This window comes from Palaemon carinicauda, chromosome 15 (assembly GCF_036898095.1).
Source record: "Palaemon carinicauda isolate YSFRI2023 chromosome 15, ASM3689809v2, whole genome shotgun sequence".
Lineage (NCBI taxonomy): Eukaryota > Metazoa > Arthropoda > Malacostraca > Decapoda > Palaemonidae > Palaemon > Palaemon carinicauda.
The window spans coordinates 19,176,463-19,203,355 of NC_090739.1; the positions used below are offsets into that span (position 1 = coordinate 19,176,463).

The following is a 26,893-nucleotide window of genomic DNA, read 5'->3' on the forward strand; positions in this document are numbered from 1 at the left end:
TTTGTAACTTGATTTTAACCAAACTGCAGACCACTTGCCTACAGCGTACAGTACAATGTATAGAGGATGTAATACTGGCAAATAAAGGATATCGGCAAAGGGGTAGTGTCCTTTTGAAATTTGTATTACAAGGTTCAGCATTGCCAGTACTTTTGGTTTCATAATTTAAGAGAAAGACTTGAATTTTATGAAAAAAAAAAATGAATAAAGTGAATTGTTTAATTTCTCAAGCAATATTAGAGGTTAAAGCGATTAACATATTATTGTAAACCAAACTCAGAAACACAGGGAATGCTATTAACCCTTTTACCCCCAGGCTCTTTGGAAATTTCCAACCCTTAACCCCCAGGGGGTTATTTTTTTTCCCAGCACATTTTGCAGTATATATTTTTTAAATTGCTCTAACAGCCTTAATTTTTGTCATAGATTGGTCAGGTTGGTCTCATTCTCTTGGAAAATGCCTGAATTTTTTCAAAAAATTATCAAAAATATGAAAAAAAAAAAATTTTTATAGCACTTTTTTCCAAGGACGTACCGGTACGTCCATGGGGGTAAAGGGATGGGTTTTGTGAAACGTACCAGTATGTCCTTTGGGGGTAAAAGGGTTAACTAAGCTAGCCTGTCATTGGACCATCTTATGCCAAACTCCCCATCTAGACAAAAAAATTTTTTGAAGAATTGATACAAAATCATCCCCGCAAAACAGAATTCAATACAAACTCACATAACTCCTTGGAGTAGGGGAACTACTTGCACTTGAATACACAACACCACAGTACAGTACATTATAGTTAGTAAAATGATTATCTCATACATGTACAACGGAATGAATAATGAAATATGACAGCTCATTGGTGAAATGCATACAATAAAAATTCAGAAAGGAGAAAAAGTTTTCCTGACGTAAGAACCACACATAAGGAAGGAACTGGCAGGATTGGGCATAAAGAATGAGGGATACTTGATCCTGATGGGTAAAAAGTGACAAGTGGAATTCTGTATTAAAAAAAAGGCCCTCTATAAATAGTTTCTTTTAATGAAAGAGGACATTGCTGATACTTTGGAAATATTCTAGTGTAAATTTGAAAACAAAGTTTTGTAAAAGTTCCCATTTTGGTGGTGACAATCAGAATAACTGAATATAAATGGAATAAGATGAATAAAATTTAATGCAATATGTAAATAATATGAAAAGAACTGCTGACAAAGACAATTTTGGGTGGTATTAATCACAAAAACTGAAAATGAATGGAATAAGATGAATAAAATTTAATGAAATGTGTAAATATAAAAATGAATACTGCTGGCAAAGACAATTTTGGGTAGTGTTAATCACAAAAAACTGAAAATAAATGGAATAACATGAATAAAATTTAATGAGATGAGTAAATATTATGAATAGGACTACTGCTGGCAAAGACAATTTTGGGTGATGTTAATCACAAAATTTGAAAATGAATGGAATAAGATGAATAAAATTTAATGAAATGTGTAAATAATATGAAAGGACTAATACTGGCAAAGACAATTTTGGGTGGTGTTAATAACAAAAACTGAAAATGAACAGCATAAGATGAATAAAATTTATTGAAATGTGTAAATATGAAAAGGACTACTGCTGGTAAAGACAATATTGGGTGGTGTTAATCAAAAAACTTAAAATGAAAGGAATAAGATGAATAAAATTTTATAAAATGTGTAAATATGAAAAGGACCACTGCAGGCAAAGACAATTTTAGGGAACCAGTGATGTTGACTTGGTAGTCTCTTTAAGAAAAACGGAGGGAGCAGAAGCCGTAATCTGCTTTGTATTCTAAGAGCATAATTTTACTAGTAAGTACAGTATCCATCCATATACCAAGGCACTTCCCCCAATTTTGGGGGGTAGCCGACACCAACAATGAAACAAAACAAAAAGGGGACCTCTACTCTCTATGTTCCTTCAGCCTAATCAGGGACTCAACCGAGTTCAGCTGGTACTGCTAGGGTGCCACAGCCCAGTATACAGTATTAAAGGCGAATTTCAAAATATGGCAAGACTGATAATTGCAAACAATCTTAATCACTTTCTTGTTCTTTATATTCTGAACGACATGTCTTTTGTATGACATTCGCTGACCAGCTTATTCTCTAAATAGGCAGCAGATAACTTCTGCTTTTAAGACTAAAATCTGAAATGTATACCAAATAAACCAATTTAAGATAGACAAGAACACAAGTTTCATTAAAAAACCTGAATCTTATATCCTTTCTTAATTATGTTACATTATTTAGGTGGTCTTTATTTGGGCATAAACATCTATTGCTAGTCAATTATTAGGATAATTAATTAGAAGAGAAGCAACATTACTGTAATAATTAATCTATGGTTAACCCAAGATATTCACATGGATTTACAATTGCCCTGAATATTTCATGAATTGTTAGTCAAACAAAACCAGGTTAAACATTTTGGGCGAAGTTAGACCAGTCTTTTCCCTTATTCAACAATGCCAGATACTGTAGTTGCATTCTACAAACAATGTAACAAGCATTCAATCTCAACCAAAATTTAAAAAGTATAACCATAATCATTCTTTTAGATACTAATTATTTTTGCATCAAGTAAAAACTGAAGTAGGGAGAAGTTGAAAACATTACAGTCAGGCAGTAAAATTTTATGGAAAACATAGCTAGAGACCAAAAGGATTTTACAACAAACTTTGATTACAGCCTAAAGGAGTGATAGTAGATAATAAAAAATTCTAACTAGAAATAACAAGGCATAAAACAAGCCCAAGTATTAAATGATGTGCTGAACATAACATACTTTAAAAGAACCTGGATTACAGTCTGAATCTGAAGCATCCTCCTCTACAGAATATTCCTTTGAAGTGCTGTTTACACCCAAATTCCAGTTCCCTGGGTCATTAGTACCCAAATTCTGCTTCAGAGTCTGTCTTGAAAATCCTATGTCTGAAATTTGAAAATAAAAACATAACATGAATTCCATACAAACACATTAATCATATTAGACCATTAATTTTGTTTCAAAATTTTCCCCATACTTAGACTTTTGTTTATAAAAGAAGGTACTACGGCTCTTACACAACAACAGCACCATCTGGACCTTCTGCGATCCATGCAACACCCCCTTTACAAGTAATCTCAGTGTAAAACTAAGAATTAACAAGAGATGGAAGGCAGGCACTTTAAAAATTAAACTTGAACTGTTTATCACAAATTCATCAATAATATAGAACAAAAACAATAACACAATGTAGAGGAGGTAAACAAAGTGTCAACTTATCAAGCATAAGTCAACGAAAACATTGAAAGGCAAAGCATGTGCGACGTACCTAAACCAAGGTTATTGCCACTAACTGCTAGATTGTCCCAATGCTGTACTAGAGGCTACAGCCTATTGAAAGGAAAGAAAATGGGAAACTAGTTTTTTGGATCATATAAAACAAGCCTCAAGAGAAAAATGATAAAAACATAAGGTGAGTAAGAGAAAGTAAGTGAAAGTAAGAGAAACTGGCAATTTAGAGGAGGAGTGGAAGTTAGTAAAAGAAAATTTTGTTGGGATTGCAAGTGATGTGTGTGGAAAGAAGGTTGTTGGAGGCAGCATGAGGAAGGGCAGTGAATGGTGGAATGAAGGAGTGAAGGTAAAAGTGGAAGAGAAAAAGAGGGCTTTTGAAGAATGGCTGCAGAGTAATAGTATAGAGAAGTATGAAAAATATAGAGAGAAAAATGTGGAAGTAAAGCGCAAGGTAAGTGAGGCAAAGAGGGCAGCTGACCTGAGGTGGGGTCAGGGATTGGGTCATTCATATGAAGAGAATAAGAAGAAGTTTTGGAAAGAAGTGAAGAGAGTAAGGAAGGCTGGCTCAAGAATTGAAGAGACAGTGAAAGATGGAAATGGAAGGTTGTTAAAAGGAAAGGAGGCAAGGAAAAGATGGGCGGAATATTTTGAAAGTTTGCTGAATGTTGAGGATAATAGGGAGGCAGATATAATTGCTGTTGCAGGTGTTGAGGTGCCAGTGATGGGAGATGAGAATGAGAGAGAGATTACAATAGAGGAAGTGAGGAGAGCACTAGATGAAACGAGAGTAGGAAAAGCATCTGGTATGGATGATGTGAGAGCTGAGATGTTGAAAGAAGGGGGTGTGATTGTACTTGAATGGTTGGTGAGATTGTTTAACATGTGTTTTGTGTTGTCAATGGTACCAGTAGATTGGGTTTGTGCGTGTATTGTACCACTATACAAGGGTAAGGGAGATGTGCATGAGTGTTGTAATTCAAGAGGTATTAGTTTGTTGAGTGTAGTTGGAAAAGTGTATGGTAGAGTACTGATTAATAGGATTAAGGATAAAACAGAGAATGCAATCTTAGAAGTACAGGGTGGTTTTAGAAGAGGTAGGGGTTGTATGAATCAGATTTTTACAGTTAGGCAGATATGCGAGAAATATTTAGCAAAAGGTAAGGATGTGTATGTTGAGTTTATGGATCTGGAGAAAGCGTACGATAGAGTTGATTGGGAAGCAATGTGGAAGGTGATGAGGTTATATGGAGTTAGTGGAAGGTTGTTGCAAGCAGTGAAAAGTTCCTACAAAGGTAGTAAAGCATGTTTTAGGATAGGAAATAAAGTGAGCGATTGATTTCCGGTGAGAGTGGGGCTGAGACAGGGATGTGTGATGTTGCCGTGGTTGTTTAACTTGTATGTTGATGGAGTGGTGAGAGAGGTGAATGCTCGAGTGCTTGGACGAGGATTAAAACTGGTAGATGAGAATGACCATGAATGGGAGGTAAATCAGTTGTTGTTTGCGGATGATACTGTACTGGTTGCAGACACAGAAGAGAAGCTTGGCCGATTAGTGACAGAATTTGGAAGAGTGTGTGAGAGAAGGAAGTTGAGAGTTAATGAGGGTAAGAGTAAGGTTATGAGATGTATGAGAAGGGAAGGTGGTGCAAGGTTGAATGTCATGTTGAATGGAGAGTTACTTGAGGAGGTGGATCAGTTTAAGTACTTGGGGTCTGTTGTTGCAGCAAATGGTGGAGTGGAAGCAGATGTACGTCAGAGAGTGAATGAAGGTTGCAAAGTGTTGGGGGCAGTTAAGGGAGTAGTAAAAAATAGAGGGTTGGGCATGAATGTAAAGAGAGTTCTATATGAGAAAGTGATTGTACCAACTGTGATGTATGGATCGGAGTTGTTGGGAATGAAAGTGATGGAGAGACAGAAATTGAATGTGTTTGAGATGAAGTGTTTAAGGAGTATGGCTGATGTATCTCGAGTAGATAGGGTTAGGAACGAAGTGGTGAGAGTGAGAACGGGTGTAAGAAATGAGTTAGCAGCTAGAGTGGATATGAATGTGTTGAGGTGGTTTGGCCATGTTGAGAGAATGGAAAATGGCTGTCTGCTAAAGAAGGTGATGAATGCAAGAGTTGATGGGAGGAGTACAAGAGGAAGGCCAAGGTTTGGGTGGATGGATGGAGTGAAGGAAGCTCTGGGTGATAGGAGGATAGATGTGAGAGAGGCAAGAGAGCGTGCTAGAAATAGGAATGAATGGCGAGCGATTGTGACGCAGTTCCGGTAGGCCCTGCTGCTGCCTCCGATGCCTTAGATGACCGCGGAGGTAGCAGCAGTAGGGGATCCAGCATTATGAAGCTTCATCTGTGGTGGATAATGTGGGAAGGTGGGCTGTGGCACCCTAGCAGTACCAGCTGAACTCGGTTGAGTCCCTTGTTAGGCTGGGAGAAACGTAGAGAGTAAAGGTCCCCTTTTTGTTTTTGTTTCATTTGTTGATGTCGGCTACCCCCCAAAATTGGGGGAAGTGCCTTGGTATATGTATGTATGTATAAGGTGAGTATAGAAAAAAAGTAACTTATTAGATTGGAGGCCAGGTCACTGAATATTCCAGTTCCTTAATGGAAAGCTAATGGATCCAATATCATTCAAATTAAACCAACAAGATTCAACTCAAGAAGTTGTAGAGCCCAAAAGAAATATGATGAAGGTCTAATGTTGAAGCATTGGGAGTTAAGTGTTCCTAGGCTTCCCAGGATACCATAATCAGTAGAAACCCACTCCACCATCAAAGTAAAAAACCTGAAGCCCTAGGATTTGTGACCACTTTCAAGGCTTCTACCAGGCTAGATAACATATAGGATAGAATTATAAAGGAGGATGAGAAATCATCCCTTGTACCCAGGATTATTACCATAGTTGGATAAAAATCTATTAGAAACATTGAGGATCAACAACTCAAACGCTGCAACTACAGGAAATTGACCCAGGAGCGGCTGCATAGAACAAACTTCTTAAGCATTGAGACATGCATTACAGCTTGTCTGGGGGATTTGGTTGGTGCCAGAACTGGTAGACTACCCTACATAACAAAATCTCCAGATAATAACTGCTGATGTTTACTGGGAAGCAATATTTGCTAATTTTACCAGGAAACTTCTTATGAATGACCATGCTTCATTAGTTTGTGATAAAATGCATTTAAATAAGTAAGCATTTCCATTCTTACTCAAGTGTGTATTTCCCTCCTTACTTTTTTGTAAGGTCCATTCAATAAGTTGAATAAGTTGCAATGACCAAGTTGAATAAGTTGCATGACCACGTTGAATAAGTTGCATGACCAAACACTGTGATTATTTGAATCAAGGAGAAAGCACAAAATGGGGCATGAGCTCTCAGCTGTTCAGATCAGACAAGAGGAAGCTAGATAAAGGCAACTTATGGTTACAGGGTTTGTATATTGAAAACTGTTACAACAATATCACTTAATGTTCCATTATTTCATTTAGAAATAAATGATAAGCATGGTATAAGTCTTTGACCAATAATAATAGGAGAGATTATTTTATAATAATTAACTCTAGATGCATTAAATGGTGTCGAATTTTATAAGAAAACTTCCAATTTTACAATCTTGTGCTTAATACAGCTTCTGCAACATTAATGGAAATGTTTGGGTTTGATTCTCTGTTTTTAAGACTTATTACAGCCTATGGGAAAATTAGCAACAGTTTAATAATGACTTTTGGATGTGGTAAGGTATAATATTCACAAGTATTTCAAATAAAATGTGTATGAGACTAATCTATCTTAGTATTATATTTACTTAAAACGACTCTTATTACTGACTCCATGTGTGTTTAGAAAACGCTTACACCGGCCAAGACATCACACTTGGCCAGAAATTCATCATTTTTTTGTCAACCCTTTGGCTTTACCAGTGGAAATAAATGAGATTATTGTAAAGATAAGAGGGGACTCCTCCTTGAGAAAAAGCTTACTAAATATATCACCATTTTCCAAGAAATTAGTCAAAACTAGATTCTTTTGAATATACCATGCATTACTGAGAGAGAAATACCATGCAGAACTGAGTGAGAAAGATAGTGTCATATAGACTCAATTTCAATATTCCTTGAGATATCAAGGCTCATGTAACAGGGTTTGCATATACTTTATGTTAGATATTTATAAGGAACACTATAATTTATACCATTACGTGGGGCATTTTCTGCAGCGCTCCTTGAATATGACTTGTTGTTTTGGACGAATTCTTTGGGGGTGAACACGGACGTTTGATTTTTTCTTAGCTTTGCCAACATGGTTCTCATTTCTCCTAAATCAATGCGCTTTCCTATGAAATAAAGTATAGAAATAAAGTCAAAAGCATAATTTTGATAAAATTATTTCAATACCTAAATGGTAATTACACAGATATACAGTATTCTTTGAAGCAAGAACTTCTTAACATAAAACAAATACATTAAAAGTGTACTCTCTTATTTAGACAATTACCATTACCACCTTTGGCATACCATTACCAATTTTGGCACTGCCATGTGTATTATCATGGCTCCTGGCAGTGTAAAACCAGCAAAGATCAATCAAATAGCCACATAAAGTATCCTTTCACCCTTCTCTTGTTGGCAAGACTGACCACTTGAACACTTTCTCTCTCTGCTAGATTTTGCATTATTTTTGTTTCATCTGAAATATTTGTGGTCTATGTTACTTTACTCGAATTCAGGATTTTTCAGGTATTTGAAACTTGTGGATAAGAGATTCTAAGAAAGGGATACTAAGTCTAGGAAGGGAGAAAAAAGTGGTATTTTAGACCACAATTCAGATCACTGTACAGTACTATTATTTTGTCATTTCCCTTTGCCATTTACCCTGTCACCAGACTGATTTAAGCTAGGAAGTAGTGTTAGTTCCCAGACATTAAATGTACACCCAGATTTGCACGCTGAGATCACTTACATCAAATTCATTACATGTTTATTATTTCTATGAACCTTCCCTGATGTTTATATTTTAACATTAAAATTTTTAAAAATTTCCCATTTTCTTTCCCTTCAATAAACGCATGCCTCTAGTAATGAAGTAAAAAGTCAGAACTGACATGCCAGAGTATCAATCTTTCCAGTTTCTTTGTCATCACTATTTAATTCAGATGTGCTCTAGATAGTTTACCTATTACAGTACTGTGCATTAACATGTCTTTCCCTGGATTTGTTAGCAATTACTCTGTGGAGTGTTCAAGGAAATTGTTATTGGGAGATCATGATCCACATTTTCTTTGTGTATTGTGTCAAAGGCAAAACTGTGATTTAAATAACTGTTGTGAGGAGTGCGCTTGCCCCTCATGCCCTCTCATGGAAATGTATGTTTCAATGGTTACCAATCAAGTTAAAAGTTCAAAGAGCAAAGGGAAACTTACTTTTAGTTCAGGAGGTGTCCAAGGAAGACTAGGCTAGTTGAATATACAGACAATGATGACAATAATGACCTGCTACAGTACCACCTTAAGTCGATACACACACTTCCAATTTTTTATAGGAAGGAGCTTCAACAGCTCTTGACATTGCTAGCCTCCTTTGACAAATTACAACAGATCGGTGAATCCTCATTTAAAGTAGTACTATTATTAAATTCCAAGTTTTCAAATACATCTACTCAACAGAAGTCTATTAAACAATAATTAGAAGCAACTTACTTAACATTGCCGGCCGCCCTAATGTCTGAGGAAGTTTAACTGCAGAGCCCTTTTCAGTGCTGGCAGGAACATTTAGTGGCACTGGTTGCTCCTGTAAATGTAAAACAGCTATTATAAAATTATCTTCTGATGATTTACATGGCAAAAACATAACTATTATAAAATTATTTTATTCTGATAATTTCCATGGCAATAAGATTTCAGGCAATGTCTCTAAAAAAGCAGTTTATAAAAACATCTGGTCCAATAAGTTTACATAATGGTTGTAATATCAGTACTTCCTAACAGTACACAAAATGCATAATGCCTTACACAAAAAACATTTCTGTAGAAAAAATATACGGTACTGTATAGCATAAAAGTAATAAAATACAAGCATACCAAATTAATGATATAGAATAGAGTTATTGGGTCCTTTGACTGGCCAGATAGTAGTACATTGGATCCTTCTCTCTGGTTATGGATAATTTTCCCTTTGACTACACATACACCGAATAGTCAGGCCTATTCGTTACATATTCTCCTCTGTCCTTATACACCTAACAACACTGAGATTACCAAACAATTCTTCGCTCAAGGGATTAACTACTGCACTGTAATTGTTCAATGGCTACTTTCCTCTTGGTAAGGGTAGAAGAGACTCTCTAACTATGATAACCAGTGGCTTGTTAAGCCATGGAACCTTTGTCTTTCAGTCTCAAAGTCAAAGCTATTCCATATCCTCTTGATAATACAAGTCAGTGGGGAGGAGGGTGGGAAAAAATAAAAATTAAAGTTTTTTATTCATATTCCCCCTGATTAATTTTCCCACATTCTGATGGAGGTGGGTTGCCAATGAAGGAAAGAGTACCTTACCAATGAAGGAAAAAGTTAGACAATTTATACAATAGTAAAAGAAATATATATATAGACTACATCATTGGTAACAACCCATCTGAAAATTAATTTTGAAATATGGGACTCCCGATTGTTCCCTAATTTCCTATCTATATAACCCAAACACCATGTTATCATAGATAAATTAAGAAGAAATAAACATTAACTAAACATCAGCCACTTTGAGAGCTAAAGCCAATAATCTTTATAAACAAACCAAAATAAAGATAACATTTAGCAAACACTGACTTGGTACACCACTGAGCTGCTACCAAAATCCTTTCCAAAGAAATATTTCTGCTAAGGAGATGTAGCTACACTTCTTATATCACAAACACTAACCTTTGAAGCTTAGATTAGACTTGGATTAATTCTTTGAGAGCTTCCGTGGCCAAACGTTTACCAAGAAATAATACCTTTTGCACAGAGAATGATTTGGAGTTCTAATCCAACTAAAAAAATTAGAAACACTATTTCTAACATGCATACTTTAGTTCAAATAATACTGAATGGTTCTTACTGGAAAAAAAATTAATCTGATAAAACGGATTTTGAGCGAAGCGAAAAATCTATTTTTGGGTGAGATGGCCATGTCGTCCTGATGGAAGTTCCTAAAGGGTAGCTTCCTTGGGTATATATAACTACGGCGATATTCCCAGAGAATTTACCTTAAGGTACCCAGAATTCTAACTCCTGGAGCGAATATCCCTAATAAAAGAACCAGGGATATCGCGAAATATCAGAGGACGTATTCTTGACACGCCACATAGCAATCTGCACCCCGAACAGAGTTAACACTTCGAAGGGGTCAATTGGCAAGAAAACAAAAACGAGAAAGAAAGGAGAGCCGTTCGCAAGGTATCTCTCCTCTCCCGTTTCGTAAGCGTGCATTGCGCCGCTCACGGCGCCATCTGTATTCCTTGTAGCGATACACGAGGTGCTACAGATACTGTATGTAGGGAGGGGACCTACAGCCCTTTAGAAGAAAGGGAAGGGCGGGTCCATCAGGACGACATGGCCATCTCACCCAAAAATAGATTTTTCGCTTCGCTCAAAATCCGTTTTTTGGGCTCAAGCCATGTCGTCCTGATGGAAGTATACCAGAGCATTACTGTATCTGTGGATTCTCAAAACGTGCCCTACTCCCCGAAGGTATTTCCCGGCCAACTAGACCTAGAGACCTAAGATGCTACCGTCATACATCTTTTCAACTAACCATAGACCATGTTAGTGCTTCCTGCCCCCTACAGGGAAGGGTCCTACTAGACTCTGGAAAAGTCTCGAAGAGTACATATACCTATGTATGAATAACAGACAAGCCAATATAGTGGTCTCACCCTATATCATGTAAAGCATAGTTTGTAAAGAACCACTGAGTCAATATGAAATATCGACCAGTTCCACGTTCAATACTGGATTGGACAAAGGTTTATATCCGAGTAGGAGGAAAACTTGCATATCCGCCACCGTCCCCTTAGGGCATGGAGTCTTCCCGCCAAGGGAAAGCATAAACCAATGAAAAGAATGCTTGCATAAAGGAACAATCTATTAGAATTATCCCAGATAAATATACATAGAAACGTAATGCAAAATTATTTCAAATAAATTGACACAGGTGAAGGAGACGCAAGGTTCACAAGAACTAGTTTATTGACAAACAATAAATAAAACAGGTTAAACAACCATTATATATATATATATATATAATAGGAGGATAACCAATAAATAAGCATAAGCATGATAGTAAACAGAAAACTTGTTTATCTGAAAGAAAAACATTAGCGCCACTCTTAACATACCGAGGTATCAAAATCATAAAAGTCTGTATTACTAATCAGTTACATTAGCGTTGGAAACGCTAGGCACACATGTCTGCACTTATGCTAGGTTCACCTTTGAAAGTGGAACAGTCAATGTGGGCAACCCAGTGCCCTAATACTTAGTTTGTAGAACAGTTCGTAACTACACACTCACCCCGGGATTAATCGTCCCAATTAAATCCACTGTTCCTCGCAGAGTTAAACAGCAGGGTTAACGACACTACCCACTGCTACCACAGACCTCTTTAGTTGCTCCACTTGCTTCGCATAGTGACGGAAGAACACTCTGGAAGACTTCCAGCCAGTGTATGAACGAAGATGTTCGAAATCCATACAATTAAAGAAATTTAAGGATGAGGCAACTTTCCTCGGATCGTGACCTGCGGGTGTACTGTCTGGATCCGCTCTGCGAATAAAATAAGTGATTTTCGCCCTAAGTTGTTTCAGTGATAAATTTGAGCCTGATGTTTCTCCCCTGAATAGTTGACCACCCCTGAAGTCTGAAGTTCTACGAAGATAGACCTTTAGGCATTCCACTGGACATAGAGATGCATCTTCTTTCAGAGGGCAGATTCTCCAAGGACCCCACCTGTTGGTGGTTAACTCGTTCTTGGCGAGAAACGTAGGATCCAGAAACAGGTTCAGTTCTCCTCATCCAAGAACTGAACACGACCCTCCTCTCTCGAGAGGGCTACAATTTCACTAACCCTGGCCCCCGACGCGAGTGCAAATGGGAAAATAACTTTTTGGGTCAAATCCTTTAAAGCACACTCCTCATTGTTCAACAGCGAAGCGAAATGAAGAACTTTATCTAAAGACCATGAAATGGGCTTTGGAGGTGCTGATGGTCTGAGCCTAGCACAGGCTTTCGGAATTTTATTAAAAATATCGTTAGCGAGGTCGACCTGGAAGGCATATAAAATGGGTCTTGTCAAAGCAGATTTACACGTTGATATTGTGTTGGCTGCTAACCCTTGACCATGGAGGTGAATGAAGAAAGATAAGCAGAAGTCCGTCGAGATCTTTTGCGGATTCTTCGCCTTGACAAAGGCCACCCATTTCCTCCAAGATGACTCATATTGCCTTCTAGTAGATTTGCACTTATATTCCTCTAGGAAGTCTATACTGTCTTTCGAAATCCCGAAACGTTTTCTCACCGCTAGGGAGAGAAAATCATGAGCTGTAGGTTCCGGGTTTTCTGTGATGAAGCGCAGACAGTCGACTTCTGAACTCGCTGGGTCAGAACTGGATCTGGTAACGGTAGACACTTCAGCCGTAGTTCCAATGCCAGAGGGAACAACACGCTGTTCGGCCACTTGTGAGCCACTATTGCCGCTACTCCCTAGAAAGATCTCAGTTTGTTGAGGACCCTCAACAGAAGGTTGTGAGGAGGGAACAGGTAAATCCTGGACCATCTGTTCCAGTCGAGGGACATCGCGTCCACTGCTTCCGCCAAGGGATCCTCGTACGGGGACACGTAAAGGGGTAACTTCTTGTTGTCTTTCGTCGCAAAGAGGTCTATCTGTAGTTCTGGGACTTGACTCAGGATGAAGAAGAATGATCCTGCGTCTAGGGACCATCCCAACTCTATCGGTGTGAACCTGGATAGAGCGTCCACTGTCACATTGCGGACTCCTTAAAGGTGAACTGCCGACAGGTACCACTTCTTCTTTTCCGCCAGTCGAAAGATGGCCAACATCACCTGGTTGAGTGGTGGTGACCTCGATCCTTGTCGATTCAAGCATCTCACAATCACTTCGCTGTCCAGCACCAACCTTATGTGGATCGAGCGACGAGGGGAGACTTTCTTCAAGGTAAGGAGTGCTGCCATAGCTTCCAGAAAGTTTATGTGAAATGTCTTGAATAGATTGGACTAAGTCCCTTGGGCCTTCTTCCGATGAGAATGACCTCCCCACCCCTCCTTCGAGGCGTCTGTGTGAATAGTCAACGAGGGGGGAGGTGGCTGAAGAAGTACCGACTTCTTTAGTTGCCTGACTTGGGACCAAGGCCTGAGAAGCGTACGTAGACGAAGCGGAACTAGTCTTATCAGATCTCTTCGCGCGTTTGATGCATAACTTCTCCAAACTCCGGTTGCATCCTTTAGCTGTGCTCTTAGCACCGGGTCTGTTAATGAGGCAAACTGGAGAGAACCCAGCACTCTCTCTTGTTCGCGTCTTGATATCCTTTCGGAATCCAGAAGTCTCTTGACAGAACCAGCTATCTCCTTCCTCTTCTTCGCCGGGATGGAGAGTTGGTGTGACACTAGGTCCCAGTGGATTCCCAACCACTGGAACTTTTGAGATGGAGAAAGTCGAGACTTTTTTCTGTTGATCTTGAAGCCTCGATACTCTAGGAACTGGATCACCTGTAGGGAAGCTTGCAAACATTCTGTCTTGGATGCTGCCCACACCAGCCAGTCGTCCAGGTAGGCTACCACCTGGATTCCCTTTAGGCGTAATTGTTTGAGAGCTACGCTCGCAAGCTTCGTGAAGATCCTTGGGGCTATGTTTAGCCCGAATGGCATGGCTCTGAAGGCGTAGAGTCTTCGATGTAGCTTGAACCCTAGGTAGGGGGAGAGTTGACGATTGATTGGAACGTGCCAATAGGCGTCTGACAAATCTATGGAGACGGTAAATGCCCTCTTGGGCAGAAAGGTCCTTATGTGTTGCAGTGTTAGCATCTTGAACTTGCAGTTCACTATGAACTTGTTGAGTGGCGACAAGTCCAAAATGACTCTGAGTTTTTCTGAGTCCTTCTTGGGAACACAAAACAGCCTCCCTTGGAATTTGATGGACTTTACCCTTCGGATTACTCTTTTCTCCAACAGTTCTTGAATGTACTCCTCCAGAACTGGGGTGGAGTGTTGGAAAAATCGAGGGCACCGGGGTGGAGTGCTGTACCAGCTCCAACCCAGTCCATTCTTGAGTAGGCTGTGGGCCCAGGGATCGAAGGTCCACCGATCCCGAAAATTCTGAAGTCTCCCTCCTACCGGTATGATCTCACTTTGACTGCTGTTGCCCTGAGGCCTTGCCTCCTTGACCGCGACCACCCCTGAATCCCCTCCCCCTTGAGGGGCATCTAGACGGACCTCTGGCTGCTCCTCTAGGCTTCGCTCGAAAGGTAGTTGACTGCCCTTCGAACGCTGGGTTAAATGCCGGAGACTGCGTCGACACGGCTTTTGGTACCCACTGGTACGTGGTCGGGGTTTGTGCCACCATCTGGGGCACTGTAGGCATAGGAAATTGCTGTTGCTGCTGCTGTCTGAATGGCTTGGCTGGCCGAGAGGGTAGCCTAGTCTTCTTAGTCTTCCTCTTTGGTTGGGGACCCTCATCCGGGGAAGACTTTCTCTTGAGAGATAGGCCCCACTTCTGGAGAAGGTTTCTATTCTCCGTGGCGGCCTTATCTACAACCTCCTTGACCGCTTCACTAGGGAAGAGGTCTTTGCCCCAAATGTTGGAGGAGATTAGCTTCCTTGGCTCGTGTCTCACCGCAGCCGAGGCGAACACGAACTCCCTACAAGCCCTCCTAGCTTTGACGAAGCTATAAAGGTCCTTCGTCACTGTGACTAGGTGTGTCTTAGCCACTACCATGAACATCTCATGGACCTTGGGGTCACTTGCCATTGTCTCCAGAGAGACATTGAGGCAGCAAGTCTTTCTTTTGTCTCAAACTCCCTTCGCAAAAGAAAGTCAGACAGCTTGGGGAGGTTCTCACCGAACTGACGTCCGGCAATATCAGCCTCCAACTTCCCGACTGAGAAGGTAAGATGGACGTCCTTCCAGTCCTTGTGGTCCATGGGTAGGGCCAAAGACAGAGGTTTACACTCCTCCAAGGAGGGGCATGGCTTACCTGCCTCGACTGCTTTCAGCACAGCCGTAAACCCTTTCTGCATAAAGGGGAAGGCTCTAGAAGGAGAGGACACAAAGGAAGGGTGCTTCTTACTCAAAGCAGGTACCTTTGAGTTTGTGAAGCCCCTCTCTTTCATCGAGCTTGACAGTAAAGCTTGAGCCTTAGCGTGGTCCAAAACTATGACCTCCTTCGGCTCCATTTCTTCCTTTGAGGCTGGTTCCTTCCTTAGACGGACATAACAGTCCGGATACGACTCCTTGCTGGGCCAGAATTCCACCTCCTCAAGGGGGACTGAGCCCAACTTCTCCGAAATGACGATTTTTCCCGTCGTCATAGGCATGTGCTCAGCATACTTCCAAGGGTTAGCATCTGAGCACAAGGGAAGGTCTTTCACGCTGAGCTTCTTCTGGGGCCCACGTGATGCTGCAAGTCTCCGCATCTCCAGCTCCATTGCAGCCGCCTTCTCATTATTCTCCCTCTGCATCTGTTGGATTATTCCAACGATGGAGGAAAGGGTCTTTCCCAGCTCATCTGGGAGAGAGGACGATGTTGAGGGAATAGGTTCAGGGGCATGAACCGGAGTAGCCGACACCTCGTCGACCTCTTCCTCTTCATTGTCTGGAGCCTGCTCTTCATCCTGGTCTTCTGCCAGAAGGTCATCTTCCAGACGCTCGGACACCTCCGACATCCTATCATCCAATTGGATGTCCTGCAGGGCGTCCGCGACTTCAGCATCCACAGGGATCTGAACCACTGGTATCTCCACTTGAGGCTGGGGAATCACTGCCTCAGCTGACACCCTGGGGAAAAGGTAAGCCCTCATCTTCTCACTTGGAAGATAGGGCCCAGAAGTGTTCTTCTGAAAGCCCCTTACCCAGGTACGAAGCTTCTCCCTTGCTGCGTCCCTTGACTCCGCCGTCTTAGGGGAATCAAAAGCCTCAGTAATCAGGTTTGTGCACACGGTACATACCTGCGGGTCCCAATACCGGAGATCCCCTTTGGAGACTGCGCATGCTGCGTGCCTCCTACACAAATCATGTCCGCAGAAGTTCTTGCTGCGGACGTTGCAGAAAACGCTTCCACACTTCGGATGGTCCTCCTGTCGTCGTCGGCGGCGGCGCCCACTCGTGTCCGAGTATTGGGTTCTGTCGTTAGCCATCAGCCTCCTATCTATGGGGTGGGTGGTTATGCCTGATGTGGCTGTTAAGTCCCACTCTGTGGTGAGATGAAGAAGGGTGGAGGAAACAACAGAATGCCAGTAGCTGGGTATATTGTTTTGGGTGGTCGTGGCTTTGCAACGGCCACGCACACACACTTGGCCCACACCGTTTTCACCGCGGCTCAAGACATATGAGACAGGCGGCTTCTCAGATGTTGGTTGCATCGGGCTGCCGGGTTCTTGTTATGTCAAGGCCCGCCTTGTTGCCTGCCCGACAGGCATTGCCCTCTTCCGCCGGCGCTGGGAAGCTCCGCCGTTGGGGTCTTGTTTGGTTTGATTTTGGAGTTTTCCTTCTCCTAGCCTTTGCCTATCTTAAATAAAGGAGAAGGCCTATAGGGGTCCAGTCTCGGTCTGGTCTCTCAAAACTGGTCTTAGCGGTATGGTTGAGCCTGCCAGGGTGGATAAACTACCCCACCGCCATTGCCCAGCCCATCATTGAGACACTCAAGCCCCTCTACTGCAGCAAAGTGCTGGACCATCAGAGGGGAAAAGAGAAGAAAATTCCATGAGTATCAAGTGAACTACGTATCACTGGATATACATAGCTTAGCATAACTAAACTAGAAAGGAAGGACACACACTTGTATTTCCCGCACACTAAATTGCTGCAACCTTCCAGATAATAAAATCGTATGGTTAATCTATACTAGAGCAACCAATGAATAATTTCCAGAGGAAACAGGTGTAGCTCACACCCAAAGAAGTGATTTTAAAATGCTGGATAGTAGACAAGAAAGAACTCACTTTCTTTATCTGTAAGGTTATACCAAAGGGCTGTGCAAGACAACACAAAAGTGTTAGAAAAACTTAGTGTTGTAACAAATACTATACTATAGTTTTCTCCCTACAGTATATACTATACTGAAAAATACTGGCTACAGTATAGAAGGTAATGTGCCGGCCGGCACACACCTTAACTAGTTCCAAAGTATACTACTTATAAACTATAAGGTGGAAGAACGCTGGTTCAAATGCATGTGCCGGCCGGCAGCTAAACAACAACCACACCCGGCTGCCGGCCACTAATCGTAGCGGCCAGCAGACAATGGTGTGATATATAGCCGGCCAGCAAAGGTATACAACCAATGCCGGCCGGCAGCAAAAGAACCAGAGACATCCGCCTGCCCGGCTGCCGGCCACTCAGGCCGGCAGCCGGGCTAGGGTACAACACTAGAAGAAAAACAGAATGGATGCCGGGATAAGAGACTGTACTACCTCATAACCCAGCAACCCGAAAGAGTGCACATAAGGAAGGGGAGAATATAACTTCAGGCTTCCTGACCAATGCTATCTGGCTCTACAGACAAACATGGATGAGAGACCAAGGGAGGTCCGGGCAGCACTCAAAGCAGAAGACCCTTGCCGGCCGGCACGCACTGCCGGCCGGCAAGGGACTGAGTCAACCCCACATCCTAACCTATGCTAGGTACAGATGTAGAATGACGGACAGGAATGCAATGGCTAGGCCATCACAAAGGAAAGAGGGGGAAAGGGAGAAGAGGGTCCTGCCAACCTTGCTCTAATAATGAATCACCCGCAGCCAAGAAAACTCATCTTAGCCTAGGGGAGATCCGAGGAGGGAGGCCAGCAATACTTGCCAACTCCCACGGAACCAAAGCAAGGAAGGCGTTGTTATTCACAGAAAAGAGGATCTCATCCTCCACACCGAGAACAACAACACTGGACTAGTCTGCTAGATCACAAAAAGAAGGAATCATCTCGTACAGAAACCTTCGAAAGTGAACTAAAGAGGCTAAGCCTCCTATGTCTGTTGTCAGTCTAGCAAGGGAATCTCAACCACAAGCTAGACAGAAACAGACTCAGACTAAGAACTCTGATGTTCTGCCCCCTTCCTGAAGCCAGACTTACTGGAAACAGGAAAGAACAGAAACACCCTAATATAGTTGTATCTAAAGTCAATTCAGATAAACCATTAGGGTTAAGCCCAAGGCTTAAACAGAGGGAAAGGGATTGCACACCTTCTCCGAAGAGAAGAGAGCAACCGGGGAGTGTGAGAAAGTATACTAAGGCCCCATAAACAACTAGCCTAGGCGCAAAGAGAATCGATTACCTAAATCACCGAAACTCACTCGTATACTATCTTGGAAGAAAATCAACATAATCTTAAATGTATAAAACTGCCTAAAGCTTCAATAAAATTTTAAAACACTCGGAAATCTGAATATCATGCCGGAAAGTACTAGGGCCAAACGACTAGGCTACAAGGTCTAGCGTAGGCCAGAATCGGCAAATCCTTCGCCAAAACAAAAATACTAAAAGCATCATATAAAGAAATCCTATGTAACGCTGAACAGCTAAAATTATAAAAGCGAAACCGCCGGGAACGTCGCTCTGGCTAACTAAATAACTCATACCTAGCGAGCGACAGCGTCCAGGACGCCTCCGGTAGGCAACAGCTCTTGTAACAACGATATCACTATCAAATCACTTTTAAAATTACCAAGAGCTTACATTTATACATAAAAGAAATAATACTCAACTTATCAGAAGCAGAAGAAGTTGGAGAAAGCATTATAAAGTTGAAATAATCCAAGAATTGCGAGAAACACAGGGAAAAAACACCGAGTTGTTGAGCTACGCAAAAAGGAATACAGATGGTGCCGTGAGCGCCGCAATGCACGCTTACGAAACGGGAGAGGAGAGATACCTTGCGAGCGGCTCTCCTTTCTTTCTCGTTTTCGTTTTCTTGCCAATTGACCCCTTCGAAGTATTAACTCTGTTCGGGGTGCAGATTGCTATGTGGCGTGGTCAAGAATACGTCCTCTGATATTTCGCGATATCCCTGGTTCTTTTATTAGGGATATTCGCTCCAGGAGTTAGAATTCTGGGTACCTTAAGGTAAATTCTCTGGGAATATTGCCGTAGTTATATATACCCAAGTAAGCTACCCTTTAGGAACTTCCATCAGGACGACATGGCTTGAGCCCAAAAATAATCTCACCCTTTTCCAAAGATACTTAAAAGAGTTGTGGCAAACTCTTAGTCCAAAAATTATCTATAGCTCTGAAAGTAGGCAAGAGATATCATCATGTTATATTCCGTAGAGCCTATTTTAGAAAATAGATCTTGTAGTTCACTTATGCTTTTATTTCTAGCCAACAGCAAAAAAAAAAAAAATTACAAATTTGGAAATAATTTGTATTCTTCCTAACTATGCAACCCTGAAACTCTTTACTAAGGAGATATATTTAAGCAATAGCTGAAACTAGCCGTAAAACTTTTAACGAGGAGTAACTACCCACCGCTAGTTGCTAGTTAGCGGAAGAGGGGGGGGGGGGGGTTAAGCTGGGGGTGAGGGTAGCAGGACCAACCACCCTGCTCACACACGCAGTAGCCAAAACAAACCCCTTTGCAACTGCAGGCAGGACTTTTGGGGGTAGGTGATGGTGAGTCAGTATGTGTAAAGAGCTTCAGGTTGTATGGGTACGAAAAATACCTAAATTATTTCCAAATGTTATTTTTTCTGGCACCAAATACGAACCTTTCGGCTCTTTACTATGGAGATTCCTCAGGTTACGCTGGATGGAACCCCTAAACCAACTGGATGGTCACTGATCTGGGACATGATTTGTACTTTGCACAAGCTGTGGAAAAGCGTACCCTATCACCTCACTACAATATCTCTTAATGAGCGATAATGGCCTGAGCAAATTCACAAATGTGTAAAAACTAAGCATTGTGACTCGACCATCTGATTATTTCCATAGTCAGATGGCATATAGGCTGTGAAAAAGTACCTCCTTCCTTTTTCATATAAGCTACCACCATGGTGTTCTCATCACTAGGAGGTTTATATGGTAGTTACTCAGCCTCAGACCAAAGTCCAGAGGTTGTGTGTTGCAACACATGAGAACCCCCCCCCCACTTCTTTTGATGCATTTGTAAAGAGCATCAATTTCAGGAGAGGAGATAGAATGTCTATTCCCCTGAGTAGACTGGTGTCTGATACCCACCATCCCAGATCTCTAGACTTCTGCTATGACTCTATTGAGACCAGAAGGTCCAAAGGATCCTTGTGCTCAGACAAAAGATATTCAGCTACCACTGGAGAGCTTGAGAGTGGAGACGACTGTTGGGAACCAGGGTCTCCAAGGAGGCGAGGTGTACTAACAACTTCTGCCATAGATGGGCTGGCAGTTCATCTGCCATAGATGGACTGGCAGTTCATCTTAGGTTAGAAACGGAATTGTTGCTCGTTTCATTCTCTTGAATCTTACTAAGGACAGAAAGACTTTGCTTAAAGCATACCAGCTTTTGAGTTGGGCGCAGGGAGGATCTTTCAATATTTCCCATAATCCCCAGATCTTGCCAAAACTCGAGAAGCCTGTTGCCATGGAGAAGAGTTTTCATAGACTCTGCTAGAATCAGCCAATCATCTAAGTAATGTAGTAGATGGATTCCATTCATATGAGCACATGCTGACACTAGAGAAAACACTCGAGTGAAAATCTGAGGTGCTGTGGACAGGACAAAACACATTACCTTAAGGGGACCGTACGCCATCCCCGCCATTTTCTTTTCTATTGATCCAAAATACACTATTTCTATATGTTTTAGACATATAATACAGTTATCATATAAAAATTTCAAGTTATTTGATAAAAAAAAAAAACTGATTTATTAGCAAAAATCATGATTAAAAAAAAAATCTAGGTACATTTTTCTCCACTAATATGACACCAATTGTATTGAAACTTATACCATAAAAACTACTCTATAAAACTAACAATTCTGTGAAACAAAATTTAGATTTTCCTTTTTTTCATTGATTTTTTTTCCCTCGTCTAGACACAAAATAATCGTGAAAAAGTAAAAAGAAAATCAAAATTGCGTCGCACAAAATTGTGGAATTTTTATTCCTCTTTTCAATGATATCTTTCTCACTAAAATAGAACTATAAATAAGTGAGAAAAATGTACCTAATTGCGAATAAGTATGTTTCTGAGTTATGAGCTCTCAAAGATTTGCAAAAAATTTTTTCTTCTTTTCTTAAAGAAATCAAGATAACATTATTATGATAACTTTTATTGTTTATTCCTACATAAACGCACCCTAATTTTACTATTACACTTGGCGTAAGGAAGTCATGAGTTGCCAGCGATCCCTCATTGTTTCCAGTGTTTTAGTTAGCACGTTTCTGCTTTGTACTCTTATTCATGTTTCCCTCTCTTCTTGGTTCTTTTTTCTTGTTCTCTGCTTACTTTTTGTTCTTTCTATGACCTTAGAAAATATTAGACTTGCTATAAAGTTCCCGACAACATTGTGAAAACACAATGTACATTCGAACTGCAAGTAACCAAACACATGCAATATAACTTCTATACGTCTTTGGAAACTCTGGATGCTGTTCTCATAACTCATAGTTTTCGTTCACCTACCCTCTACCAATGCCTTCCATTTCTGCCAGACGTACAAGATTGTGAAACAAGTGAAAAAACCGCTATATATGTGCAAAAATGAACACACAAAGACGATTCAGTCAAACTCAGTCATGGAGACGATGCAGTAAGGATGACGTCGTCATTTAAAGACCGCTATATCTTCATTATTTGTGAAAATAATTGGCTGAAACTTCTTGAGAGCCTGTACAATATATCTATATATACATAGAAGCAATAAAACTATTTTCGATTTCTGAAAGTTGTTATGTCAAAATACTATGGTGGACAGTCCCCTTAAACTGGTATATTCTATTGTCGAGGGCAAACCTTAGGTACTTTTTAGAGGATGAATGAATGGGGATCTGGAAGTCCCAGTACGCATCTTTGAGATCCAGCGTGATCATGAAATCGTTTGGTCTGACAGCCTGTCTGACTGTCTGGATCTTGAACGGAGTCTGTTGAACAAACTCGTTCAGAAGTCTATTACTGGTCTCCAGCCTCCAGATGCCTTTTCTACCAGAAAAAGGCAACTGAAGAAGCCTGGAGACATTGTCCTGGACTTCTTAGAGATCATCCTTCTCCAGCATAGTCTGGACTTGGGCCTGAAGGACCAGTATCCCTTCACGTAGGAACCCCTGCTCCCTGGATGCAAGGTTAGAAGAGGGAAAAACTGAGTGAATGGTAGGTGGTATCCTGCCTTGAGGACGGCGACCAACCAAGGTTCGGCCCCATGGAGCATCCATCTCTGCCATCTGCTCTGTAGGCATCCTCTCACCAGTGGACTGGTCAAAGGAATGCCCGCCCCCCACCAAGAGGGAACGCCTCTGGGTCAAAAGGGCTATCTGTCGTGGATGTTGAAAACCCTTCTGCCTTTGGCGCTTTGTCGGAGGGGAACGCTACAGCAGAGGCGCCACAGAGTAAGGACAAGATGTCATAGCACGTTGTAGGAGGAAATCATGACTCCTTCCTCTAGCTCTCCACAACTGCCTCGATATCCTCCATGTTAAAGAGGGAGGGGCTATCCATACAGGCGTAGCGCAGTCTCATCGCTTCTCTCCTCGGCACCTGCTTCCTTAATCTTAAAACAACAGCATCTCACCGCTTCAAAACCCAGTTGACCCACTAATTAAGGACATTGTGAGTTAAAAACTCTCAAGTCCTGGCTTCAGAAAGCAGGAAGGCAGACATCGCCTCCCTGTTCTGGTAAGTGAAAAAGTCATCGGTCCTAAAAAGGTACCAAACCAACCATAACCAGCAGTTGGGAGAACAACAAGGAAGAGAGCTTGTCCAAGGGCAGATTCTGGGTCAACACCATAACTGCCAGATCTAGAGGGAGAGGGAACGAGTTGTCTTCCACCACCTCGTAGTACTTCCTTTGACTGACATTAAGCGGAGGAAGTAACCGAGACAAGTTCACAGACCTCAAGGGCCATGAGTGTCCTGCCACTTAAGCATACACTCTCTTTTTGACACTCCTGACCCCCCCCTGATCAAGGCAAAGCTACCTTGGCCTTGGTGGGCCTGGGAGTGTCATAAGAGAGATCCTGGACGGTGTCTTTTACCTTGGCTGGAATCGGGTCTGGCTCCCTCAAGGAGTTGACCTTCCTAAAGCAAGAGAGGACCTGCAAAAAGAAATGGTCGGCAGTTTTCTGCTCCAAGGGGGTGATCTTAGGGCTGGTAGATGGAGGCAGTGTGCCCTAAGTGTGATCAGATCTGTCATCAAAAGGGTCTTCCTCTTCAGAGCTTGCATCCATAGGAGGCTGGGGAGGGTCAAAGTTGTCAACCGATCTACGAGTAAAGGAATGAGACCTCCAAGGGAGGCCACTGTGCGGACCTAGAATCTTCAGAGTATTTTCTGGAACTCCGTTAGCCTGCAGTCGAGATCCAATTCATCGCAATCGTCTTCATATCCTTTCACTTTCACGGGCGGATGGTGGAGTCTGCGAGAAGTGAAGTGGTGTCCTTCCTCACCTATTCAATAGGTGCAACCTTCTCAATGGGAATGGGAGAAGGGGAAGGAACCCTACAAGCCAAAAAATTTGGGCCCGCTGGATCCAAATCTATCGGTATGAGTCGAAAGTTTTCCATATACGCGACCTCCCTCGGAGATCTCGAGCCTCTACTCTTTCTTGTATGGAACGAGTCTCCCGGAGGAGGAATATCCATACGCTGACCCTGTCTTTTTCCAAGGCTTAATGGGGATGATGCCTAGTTTCTCCCAAGCAGGGTCATGGCTGATGTCAGAGGCCTTCATACACAGATACTAGTTGTATCTAGAAAACCTATGCGGGGGGGGGGGGGGGGGGGGGGGGGGGGGGGTTGAAGGCCGTTGCATCGCCAGACTCCAAGGGAATCACTGGAAGAGCTTGGGCAGGTGCAGAGACCGCTTGCTTAATTGCCTCCACTAAGTCTTCGAACTAAGAATTCTCCTTTGAAAAAGTGACTGCCTTCGAAGGGGCACCAATCTGATTCCTCGGTTGAGGTGATAGCTCACATGGGGAGCCATAACGTGGCGTGTACGCGTATAGTGAGTGCTGAGCAGATGAGCTCTGATGACGAAGTAACCGTGCATATGGCAAGCACTCTACAGGTGCGTGCAGGTTAGGCAAGCGCTGTGCAGGCGTCTGCAGGTTAAGCGAGCGCTGACAAGGGAAGCGTGAGCGCTGGAAAGACAACAGATTGCGCATCTATGACTGAAGTCTCGTCAAGGTAAACCGATGAGGCAACGATAGGAGACTCACCATAAAAAGGTTGACGAGTGTTGAGGGAGCAGGCTAAAGTTGGCAAGTGAGGTGTTTGGCATGTAGCTGGTTGAGTGTGCTGAACTACATCATGTAGAAGAGCTCACCCTCTCACAACAATAGGTGGGAAGGTGCTTGAAAAGCACAAGACTCAACCACAGGACCAGGGAGTTCCTCAGATAGCGCACTCTGCAGAAAATCAGACATACTATACTCCTCCTTTCCCCTTTGGGAGAATATTGTCTAACTTCTTTCTCTCTTGCGTGTAAGGTTGAAAGAGCACATTGAGAAAGAGAAGGTTGCGATGTAGGTTGACGGACAGGCAAGAAAACAGGTTCTACTTCGTAAGAGGTAGAATCGCCTAGGCTTAAGGGTGAAACTTGGCCTTTCAAAGCGACGAGCGCTTTGATGAGTCCTAAGGACACGACGGCCGGGGACCGCAGCTGTAAACAGCTGCCTGATCCCGTCGTCTACCTGAAAAGAGCCACGCTCCAAAGAGCTGGATCGAGGTACTGATGAATCAAATACTCGTTTCCGGAGACTCTAGGAGGCAACCACTCAGGTGAACGATGTCTCTCCCACAGGCGGAAAAGACAAACAACACCTGTGGCTGAAGTAGGAGGGCCATTCCACAAACGGGAAGACAGTCCCACAACAGCTGGTGAAGGACGGCCAGCCTGTGAACAGGAAGGTTGTCTGACACCTGGACATATCCCTCCGATGGGATCCTCCCTCCGACGGGAGAATCCGAAGGGTATCCATCAACCGCCGGCATCCATCTGCGAAAGTAGAAGGAACGAGAGCAGGCGCTGAAGGTACTCCAACAAGACACACAAGACACTCCTTTGGTACCAGACTGCCAGTGTCAGGGAGAAGAATGGTAAACACACTTATGAGAGGCAGCTATGTCGTCATCCCGTGTCCCTCGCCAAAGGACCTCAAAAAGTTGTTCCTTACCAGGGAAACCCAGGGGCCCAAAGGACGGCCACTGCTGACTCCCCTACGAACGAAGTCTGAACTGCTTCTCTAGGGGAAGCAAGAGACTTCAGACCTGCATGGTTGTCAGAAGGTAAAGGCGCGTCACTCGTACCCGAGAGGCTCCCAGAAGAGACCAGTCGGAGTGACATGACTTTGACGTTGGAGAAAGTAGGTGGGGTTTCTTTCACTTCGAGGATGACCCCTAAGGTGAAGAATCCTTCTATGCCTTCTTCAACTGCCTGCTAAATCACTGCCACTGGGGGAGGCCACTTGCTACACACATTACAGGGAGACTCGGGAGACTCCTGCGTACAAGTGGGACCCCTGCACGCAGGACGAAGGGCATGAGGAGCCGTCTCTAACGCAGACATTAAGGTGTCACAATGGCGCCTTTCCCTGCCTGGACAAACCCGCATTCTTAAATAGGAATGCAATCACTCTTATATACAAGAGTTAGGGATTTTAACTCAAGGCCAGTTTTTTTTACAGGTTTAAAACCAAGTAAAACAAAGAACAAAGACATCTACTCTCTTCCAAGCCAAAATAAAAAGCAGCATGTTTTGGCTACTGCATGTAAGAGTGGGTGGTTGGCCCTACCCAGCGATAACTAGTGGTAGGTGGTTACGCCTCACTAAAAGTTTTATAGCTAGTTTCAGCCGTTTCCAAAATATATTTCCATAGTAAAGCGATGAAAAATTTGCATTTGTTACCAGAATAAATGGAGGTTATTAGCAGAGATCTATATTCAAAAGATTTCCCAAATGTTCAAAACAAGCCATTTAAAGATTGTAAAACTACATCCAAACTCCATGACACAAATAGGCCTGATTACTAGGTCTTTCAACATTCAAAGCCCTAAACACACCGGCTATTAATACCTGAAACGAGTAGATGTAATTCCAGAAATAAGAATCAATGTATATCCCTTTACAGATGAAACTGAAAGTTTCTTTCCCCGACAAGTTCTCGTCAATGAAACATTCCTAGATTTCCAACGACTAAAATTAAT

At 42.4% G+C, this 26,893-nt stretch overlaps 1 protein-coding gene across 2 annotated transcripts in view; it reads right to left on the bottom strand.

Moving 5' to 3' along the window:
* The window catches only part of LOC137654499 (uncharacterized), a 125,518-nt gene that overhangs the window by 46,466 nt on the left and 52,159 nt on the right, over nucleotides 1-26,893 (bottom strand). Inside the window, exons 6-8 of one of the 2 annotated variants that reach the window (XM_068388173.1) lie at nucleotides 9,000-9,090; nucleotides 7,503-7,637; nucleotides 2,810-2,955 (exon numbers count right to left, since the gene is read on the bottom strand). In XM_068388173.1, coding sequence (XP_068244274.1) covers nucleotides 2,810-2,955; nucleotides 7,503-7,637; nucleotides 9,000-9,090 — 372 coding nt within the window. Of the gene's footprint in view, nucleotides 1-2,809; nucleotides 2,956-7,496; nucleotides 7,638-8,999; nucleotides 9,091-26,893 lie in introns of both variants that reach the window. The other variant, XM_068388172.1, reaches the window with a different exon arrangement.